The sequence below is a fragment of the Hirundo rustica genome, chromosome 15 (genome assembly GCF_015227805.2).
Source record: "Hirundo rustica isolate bHirRus1 chromosome 15, bHirRus1.pri.v3, whole genome shotgun sequence".
Taxonomy (NCBI): Eukaryota; Metazoa; Chordata; class Aves; order Passeriformes; family Hirundinidae; genus Hirundo; species Hirundo rustica.
The window spans coordinates 1,609,206-1,618,117 of NC_053464.1; the positions used below are offsets into that span (position 1 = coordinate 1,609,206).

The window sequence follows — 8,912 nt, forward strand, 5'->3', positions numbered from 1 at the left end:
GAAATGCTCGGATGGCCGCTCCTGGAATGCCGGAGCTGTGGGATTCCATCCGGTTCCCTTGAGCCACAGGGAAGGGCTGTTAGCCCCAGCTCACAGTGGGGAAACTGAGGCACGAGCTGGCTGGTTATCCCGTGGGATGGTCCCATAGGGAGCGTTAGTGCCCCGGCCGGGGCCCAGCGCTGCGGGAGTGACGGCCGGGGGAAGCGGGGGCGGGCGACCCAACCTGACACGGGGCAGAGGGCACCAAAAACAGCCCCAAAACCTCTGTGGCACAAAACGAGCGGAGTAACAGCCCTTTCCGCCGCAGCACAACGAGCTGCTCTGGCCAAATAAACAGGTTGGAAGAAAAACAAGAGATTTTGCTGCTGCATAGAAGAGCGCCGGATGCTTCGCGCATTAAACGGCGTCATTTAGCCGAGAGGAATGCGCTGGATTGCGGCGGGGTCGGAGCAGCCGTGATTTACCCCCGTGCGTGCAGAGGATGCCGTGGGCAGCACAATTCCCTTTGCACCTCATTTATTGCTTTTCCAGCTTCATTTTTCCTCCTCCGCTGGGTTTCCCACTCCTTCCCCCTTCCCCCTGCCTCGCTTTGCTCCTGCTTGCTGCCAAAATCCAGGGGGATGCTGGCAGCCTCCAGTGCCCAGCATGGAGCATCAGCCTCCCCAGGGCCAGATCCTGCCCTCAGAGCCCAGCCCGGCCCCAAAGTGGGGCAGTGAAAAGGAAAAAAAAATCAAAATATCCAAGTATAAAACTGTCAGTAAAGCATAAAGTAAGCAGCAAACTCTTCTCAAGGGAAAACATGTGTTGTATATCAAACCCAACAGGATCTTATCACAGCCAGATCATTCTATACACACACACATACAGATATTTATATTTAATTATGCTCCACAGCCCACGGCATTCTTTGGAAACTTTTTTTTTTTTTTTTTTTTTTTGGCAAGGAAAAGCACATTGTGGTCAGCAGAGGCACCGAATACTCAGCAGTTCATCCTGCCCGGTGATGGTTGAAAAGGTATTATTGGAACAAAATTGGAAAGGTGTTAACAACAAGGAGACGTGTGGCAGGAGCTTTGCCTGGGGGGCTCGAGGGGTTTGGGGTTGGCCTTAGGGGCTGAGATCTCCTGTGCTGAGCCCTGTGGCATTACTGGTGAGGAGGAAAGGTCCCCGGTTCGGGGTGCTCTGCCCCATTCCCAGCTGGGGTCCCATATCTGGGGGTGATCAGTGCCCCATTCCCAGCTGGGTGCCCCATATCCCATTCCCGTCTGGGAGGCTCCTGTGCCCCATCTCCGGCTGGGGATCCCGTGTTCCTGCCCTGACTGAGGGTTCTGTTCTCCATTCCCGGGATTCCCGTGTCCCATCCCTGTCCAGGGGTCCCGTCCCCCTCACCGTTCCCAGGGAAGCAGCGCAGCCGGAGGAGCTGGGGCAGGCGGTGGGGGCCGGAGGGGGCAGCGGCGGGGTGGGAGCGGGCAGGGCTGGGCTGCTGGCGCGGCACAATCCGGCACAATGAGGCCTTGTGGCCGCTGGCTCTGACGAGAATCAGTCCTGACAGCGGCTCCACCGGCGGGGTCACACACCCGGCACGGGGCCACCCCCCGGCCCCACACCCAGGGATACCTAGGGAGAGGGACCCCAAAGTGACCCATCCTGGGCATCACTGGGATGCAGGATGTGCAAACAGCACTGAATCTCTCCATACAGAGAGATATCCAAGGATGAGGGCAGTTCCCAGCCGCACGGGAGGCAGGGTCACAGCTGGAGCTGGCGCAGGGGGAAGCAGGTGGCACACGCCGCGGTGCCTGTGGGTGAACGCCCTGCTCGGCTTGCTTAAAAACAGGAGCCACACGCTACAAATACAGCTTAGTTTATAAAAAAGAAATCACAAATTTGGTATCGTTATAACTTTAGTGCACATACGATGCCCCCCCCCACCCCCACGGTCAAAAATTCCCCTGGCTGGCACAGCCTGCCCCGCTCGCCCCAGCGCTGGCAGGGACGGGTGGCACGGTGACCTCTCCCTGCTCCCACGGCACCTTCCTGCATCGGCGCTTTGGTCCTGCCCTGGCTGTGCCAAGGACACCTCTGCTCCCCGCGCCGGCCTTCCTCCCACCTCACCGCTCCCCTCGCTCCCTTCAGCCTCGCTCCTCTTCCTCGGCATCCGCCCCGCAGCTCCCGCCCCTGCCAGGGCCAGGCTCACCGCTCCCCCTTCCACCCCCAACCTTACAGATCCATCTCCTGGTCCTTCCAGTCCCTTCTGCGCCTACCGTGTCCCTGGACCCGCCACCACGGCCACCCGCCCCCGAGCCCTGCCGGGGTCCGGGGCTCTGGCTGCCCCCGTGGTGCCAGACCCACTGTGCCCCACAGCACCCCCTGAGCATGCAGCACCCCGGTCCCCTGGGAGCCCCAACCCCGCGCTGCTGCACCCCTCACCCAGGCAGCTCCCCGGGAACCCCGGACAAGCACGCCCTGGGAAAATCCCTTCCTTTCCAGCAGGATTTTCCCAGAACCCCCCAGCCCGCCGGCGGGCACTGCCACAGCCCGGCTAGGTGGCAAAGCCCGATGCGCCACGCTCCCTCCGGGCACCGTTCCCGCGTCCCCCGGGCACGCTCTCGGTGACGGCGGGACCGCGGGGCCGTGCTGCGCTCCCGGAGCCGCTCAGTCCACGGGGAACTCGCAGGGGTTCTGGCGCGTGCGCTGGGCCCCCTCGTAGATGCGCTGGAAGTCCCGGTAGCGGGGCGCGCAGCTCAGCCAGGCCTCCCCGAAGTGCAGCCACCCCGTGAACAGGAAGGTGCCGGGGCCCGGCTTGACCCCGCAGCGCAGTGGGGTGCGGATGCTGCCCACCGGCCGCCCCGCCCGCCCGCCCGCCTGGAAAAGCGGGAATTTCTGGCGGTGGATGCGGGTGGCGCTCACCCCGATGATGGATTCCTGCAGCTCTGCGTCGTTGGAGACGCTCCGGATGCTGCCGCGGATCACTGCAGGGGGAAGGCAGGGAGGGGTGTCAGCATGGCCCTATCCCTGTCCCCATTGCCGTCCACATCCCCATTCTTGTCCCCATCCCAGTCTCCGTCCCCATCTCCATCATTGCCCCCATGCACATTCCAATTACCATTCCCATCCGCATCACTATTTCCAGCCCCATCCATATTCCCATCCCCATCCCTGTCCATCCCCACCTGCATTCTCTTTCCCATCCTTATTCCCATCTCCGTTCTTGTCGCATTCCCACTCCCACTCCCACTCTCACTCCCATTCCCTTTCCTATCCCTATCCCTATCCCTATCCCTATCCCTATCCCCATCCTCATCCTCATCCCCATCTCTGTTCCCAGCCCCATCCCTAGCAGTGCCCAGCCCAGCCCGACCCGGCCCAGCCCTGCCCAGCCCTGCCCAGCCCTGCCCAGCCCAGCCCGACCCGGCCCAGCCCAGCCCTGCCCTGCCCTGCCCAGCCCAGCCCAGCCCAGTCCAGCCCAGCCCGACCCAGCCCAGCCCTGCCCTGCCCTGCCCAGCCCAGCCCTGCCCAGCCCGACCCGGCCCAGCCCGGCCCAGCCCAGCCCTGCCCAGCCCAGCCCAGCCCGGCCCGGCCCAGCCCAGCCCAGCCCGGCCCGGCCCAGCCCTGCCCAGCCCAGCCCAGCCCAGCCCAGCCCAGCCCAGCCCGGCCCAGCCCAGCCCAGCCCAGCCCAGCCCGGCCCAGCCCAGCCCAGCCCGACCCGGCCCAGCCCGTCCCGGCCCAGCCCGGCCCGGCCCAGCCCTGCCCAGCCCAGCCCGGCCCGGCCCAGCCCTGCCCAGCCCGGCCCAGCCCAGCCCGTCCCGGCCCAGCCCAGCCCAGCCCGGCCCAGCCCAGCCCAGCCCAGCCCGGCCCAGCCCAGCCCGGCCCAGCCCGGCCCGGTGTCCCTGTGCCCCTTTCGGGGCCGTCCCGCCCCCTGGGAGCCCCGGGGCTGCGCTCACCAAAGTCACTAGTGCAAATGGCCATCAGGATCTCGGTGTCATTGCACGGCCGGCACGCACCTGCGAGGCCAAGCACAGCCCGTCACCACCCAGGGGACAACGCCCCGATCCGGCCCCTCCTCACCGCCGCGGGCACCCGGCACGGCGAGGGGAAACTGAGGCAGGGCGAGGAGCTCACCTTCAGCGCCGGGGCTGGCGGCGGGCAGCGCCGGGCGGGCCAGCCAGTCCCCCCGCAGCTCGTAGCGGAAGGCGGCGATGCGGCGGCTGATGTCGGGGTGCGGGGTGGCCTGCAGGAACAGAGCCACCTTCTCCTGGGGCAGCCAGCTGAAGCAGCGGGCGCGGGGCCGGGGGGCCTCCGGCAGCAGCAGCTCCAGCACCCCCTCCCTCTCCAGGTAGAGCTGAGCCCCCCGGAAGGTCCCGGTGGGTTTGATGCAGGCCGTGACGTGCGGGGGGCTCCCGCCCTTGACGGCGGCGCTGGTGGGGGGCAGGCGGGGGGCCAGGCGGAGGCGAAGGGCCCCCGTGGGGTACAGCCATTCCAGGGAACCCTCGGCACAGCGCAGGGACAGCTGCTCCACGCTGCCGGCCTCCTGTGACAGCCCGCTGTGGGACACGGAACCTGGTCAGCGGGGACCCCCCGGTGACAGGGACCCCCCAGGCCGTGCGTCCCCAGCCCGTGTCCCCCAGCACAGCACACTCTGCACTCCCGGGTGGCCCCTCCACAGAAGCGTGCGGGATGGCCGCAGGCAGGAACAGCACCAAACCCTCAACGACTTGGACTCGGGGTTCAGCCGCAGCGTTTTGGGGTGCTCGTGTCCCCCAGCATCTTTTGGGAGGAGCTAAGGGGAGGGGGCCGCAGCAGCACAGCCCCGTTCACGCCCAGTGTGGGCTCCCGAAGCACCCCCGGAGTGCCCACGACCTTGTGACGGCCCGTTCCCGCTTTGGGGATCCCCAGCGGATTCAGGGGCCCCATGCTGGCACGGGATGCCTGGAGCCGCTTCTTTCCCGCGGCACTGTGGGGGGACGCGCCTGGACGCCAGCCTGGGGGCAGCGGGGACAGTCGGGGGCCGCTTTGTCCGTGTCAGGATGCCGGTGGCTGCGTGGCCCCCGTGTCCCCCCACGGCCCCCGCGTGGGGCAGCCCCTCCTGGCGGGCCCCGGCTCTTTGTTCGGAGTCCGGCGCCTTCGGGCGATGCTTCGGGCCCTGCAGGGCGCTGGGGGTCCCGCCGGCCACGGGGATGGGTTTCACGGGTGGAGGGGCACAGGGAAGGGGTCCCGGAGAGGCGGGGAGCCCCGCGGGGGGACCAGCATCCCTCAAAGCGGGGGACAGCCGCGCCCGGGAGAGAGGAAACTGAGGCAGGCGCAGGTTCCCGACATCCCACCCGTACCCTGCCCGCGGATGCGGGAGGGGGGGTCAGCCCTGAGGATGGAGCGGGGGCGGGGGACGGCAGACTCCCCCTCCCCCATGAACCTGCCTGGGCGGCGGGATCTCCCCGGCGAGCTGCGACCCGGGGACCCGCCTGTGCCACCCCCGCCCTCCCGGCGCGCTGCCCCCGGTGCGGTGTTCCCGATGCGGTGTTCCCGGTGCCGGTATTCCCGGTGCCCGTGTTCCCGGTGCCTACCTGCCCCTCCAGCTGCACTGATCCGCCGCTCCGCCGCCGATGGCCGCCCCCAGCCCGGCCAGGCACAGCGCCCGCAGCGCCCACATGGCCGCGCCCGCGGCGGCCCCGGGCGGCCCGGCCCGGCCCGGCCCTGCCCGCAGCGCTGCCCGCACCGGGGCCGGGGCGGCGGGGACGGGGGAGCGCTGCCGCCACCCCGCGTCGCGCCCCGAACTTTCGGCCAATGGCGACGGAGGGGCGGGCGCGGGACCCGCCCCCGAAACCCCCTCCCCACCGCCGGGGGCACCGGCATCCACCGCAGCGGCATCCCCGGAGCCCCCCGGGGCTTCTCCGCACCCCGCGGCGCGGGGGGACAGCGGGCGGGGACGCGGCTGAGCCAGGGGACAGCACCCGGGGCAGGGCTGGGGCACCCCGGGTTACAGATCCGCCCTGCCCCGGGGTGCGCCCGCGATTCTCTAGGCCCATGGCTGGTCACAGCCGCAGCTACAGCTGGAAGCTGGAAGCTGGGAAGCACCCCAAACTGTGCGCACCCTAAACTGTGCATACCCCAAACTGTGCGCACCCCAAACTGTGCTCATCCCAAACTGTGTGCACCCCAAACGGTGTGCACCCCAAACTGTGCTCACCACAACTGTGCTTATCCCAAACTGTCCTCATCCCAAACTGTGCGTACCCCAAACGGTGTGCACCCCAAACTGTGCTCACCCCAACCGTGCTTATCCCAAACTGTACTCATCCCAAACTGTCCTCATCCCAAAATGTGTGTACCCCAAACCGGGCGCCCCCCAAACTGGGCACATCCCAAACTGTGCACACCCTGGTTATAGACACCCCAGGCCAGGTACCCCCCAAATTTGCACACCCCATGCTGCAGTCAGCCCTGTCTATAGACACCCCACAGCTATGCACAGCCAGGCCACAGGTATGGCCCAGGCCGTGAACACCCCAGCCTGCACCTCTCTGGTTTGTGCACGCCCCAGAACGGTGCACCCCAAGAGCTGCACACCCCCAGGCCAGGCACACCCCAGGGTATGCACACCCAGGGTCCTGCACTCCCCAAGCCATGCACGTGTGGGGCCACAGGCCCCCCAGGCTGGGTACACCCCGTGTGTGCACACCCCACACTGCAGCCCCCCTGGTTTACATAACCCCCCCAGAACTGTGTGCCCCGAGAGCTGCACACCCCCCAGGCCCGAGGTACACACACCACGGCTCCCCTGCACCCCGGGCTCTACACACCCCAACCTATGCACACCCCAACCCAACCCATTCACACCCCAGGCTGCAGGCAAGCCAGGCTATGCACACCCCACACTATGCACACCCCCCAGAACTGTGTACCCCAAAAGTTACCTCCAAAAAACCTCCTGATCACTTCCCCCCATCACCAGCAGTGTCCCCCTCCCCACGGAGACACTTTTCCAACCAGGGGGAGCCCGGGCACGTGGCGCCGAGCCTGACACGGGGGTCACACACATCCGAACCCCCGATTCCCCCCTCCAAACCTGGGGAATTCTTTCCACCCCCTCCCTTTCCAGCCGCTATTGTGCCACCACTACAGACCCCACCATTAATTAAGTTTCCACCCAGTGACAGCCCGCCAAAATGTTTGAAATAAACACGGAACAATTGGGATGGGATGATACAGACCGGGAACAAAGTCCCTGGCCAGAGGGTGGAGCGGAATGGAAATGAGGGATTGTAAATTGGGATGGTGGGAAGAAAGAGGGGAAGGGGGGAAGGGGAGGGGGGAGGCAGGCGGGGAGAGGAGGATTCACAGCCCTCCGGCCATGAAATGATGCTGAAAGAAGTCATGCTGCTGGAATCCGTGGAAAATGAGGGGCCGGAGGGGCTGTGGGTTAAGGTGGAGCGGGTCGGGATGTCGGGGTGTCGGGGGGCTGGGGTGGGGTCGGGGTGGGCGGCTCTCAGCCCGCTGGCCCTCGTGCGGAGCCCACCGGTTGCCATGTGGGTTTAGCCAGAGGGTGGCTGGGGCGGGGGTCTGGCTGTGCCCCGGACGGTGACAGTGACCCCGGCACGGGGGGGACACAGCGCCCGGCAGGGTGACACTGTGGGGAGGTGGAGCCGGCTGGGCTCGGAGCTGGGCAGGGAAGCCAGCCAGGGACACCACGAATGGCTTTGTCCAGGTGCCCAGGGGCGAGGTGGCAGCAGGGGAGGCTGTCCCCACGCAGGGACAGGGTGACACCAGGCACTGCTGTCCCCACGCAAGGAGCTCTCCCCACCGAGACCGATCCCGGGCCCAGTGGGGCGCTCAGCACCCTGCGGGGATGTTCCCTTGGGACACCCCAGGATGCAGGGAGGTGGGACATGGTGCCACCGCCTCCGCAGGCACAGGGCAGTGTCTGCCCTAATGCCAGCGCCCCGGGGTGAGGCAGCACCTCTGGCCCCCTCCACAGCCCCCGACCCACCTTAACTGGGTGATACTGGAGAAACCGGGGCACCAGCTGGACCACCAGCCCTGGCTCCCCTCCCTCCACACGATACGGGCACCTCCGCATTCGGGGCACGGCCATCGGGGGGCCCGGAGCCCCTCCGGAGCTGCCACCGGAGCTGGGGCTGAGCCGGGGCCGCGCACAGCTCCCGCGGCACCCAGAATCGCCGCAGACCTCCGCACCAGCGCAAGGGGCTGAGCACTCCTGGGCACCCACCGAGAAGCCAGCCGTGACCGGAGCTCTTGTGCGGTGGCCGTCCCCTGACTGTGTCACCTGGCCACCCCCGCCTTGTCCCCGTGGGACTGGCGAGGAGTGCGGGGGTCCGAGTGCCGGCCACCCCCGGGAGATCCCGGCGCTGCTGCGTCCGGAGCTGCCCCGGGCTCCCGCTCGGCCCCGGACCCCTCGGGCCCCTCCGGGATGCTCGGGCTCGCAGTGCCCTCTGGTGACCGCGGGCACGGCGGCCGGGAACCGCCACGCCCGGGCGAGGGGACCCGGGGAGGCTCGGGTGGGGCTGGGGACAAACACGTCCCGCAGGGGAGCAGAGCTTCAGCTCATCAACAGCGCCTTCGGAGAGCACCCGGCGCCGCCGCTGCCCTGGGCAGGGACATCTCACCCCAGGCCGGGCTGCTCCAGCCCCGTGCGGTGCCCACGGCTCCTCCAGCTTCTCAGCGCCTCCCCCACAACGCCTTTCCTCCTTTTTTCCAGTCTAAACGCACCCTCTTCCAGCTGAAAACTGTTCCCCCTTCCTCCATCTCTACAGCTCCTGGCCAAAGCCTCTATGGCTCTTCCAAGACCTCTTAGGTACCACCAGGATGTCAGACCGTTTCCTGCAGGCTGGATGGCCCCAGATCTCCCAACCTTGCCCCACAGGACAGGTTCTTCCAGGTCCCTGAGCATTTCCATG

The 8,912-nt window shown here is 67.4% G+C and overlaps 1 protein-coding gene across 1 annotated transcript; it reads right to left on the reverse strand.

The window, feature by feature from the left end:
- Positions 1–2,655: 2,655 nt before the first annotated feature.
- On the reverse strand, positions 2,656–5,647 carry METRN (meteorin, glial cell differentiation regulator). The gene is made up of 4 exons (XM_040078951.1): positions 5,562–5,647; positions 4,123–4,544; positions 3,945–4,004; positions 2,656–2,972 (listed from the first exon to the last, which is right to left on the reverse strand). The coding sequence occupies exons 1-4, from the start codon at positions 5,645–5,647 to the stop codon at positions 2,656–2,658; spliced, it is 885 nt and encodes a 294-aa protein (XP_039934885.1).
- Positions 5,648–8,912: the final 3,265 nt, after the last annotated feature.

What these genes read in the sequence shown, in the direction of transcription:
- METRN (XM_040078951.1), bottom strand. Translation starts at nt 5,647, where the DNA reads ATGTGGGCGCTGCGGGCGCTGTGCCTGGCCGGGCTGGGGGCGGCCATC. An exon ending in CAGTGCAGCTGGAGGGGCAG is followed by an intron (nt 4,545 to 5,561) that starts GTAGGCACCGGG and finishes CGTGTCCCACAG; the next exon opens with CGGGCTGTCACAGGAGGCCG. An exon ending in CGCCAGCCCCGGCGCTGAAG is followed by an intron (nt 4,005 to 4,122) that starts GTGAGCTCCTCG and finishes TTGGCCTCGCAG; the next exon opens with GTGCGTGCCGGCCGTGCAAT.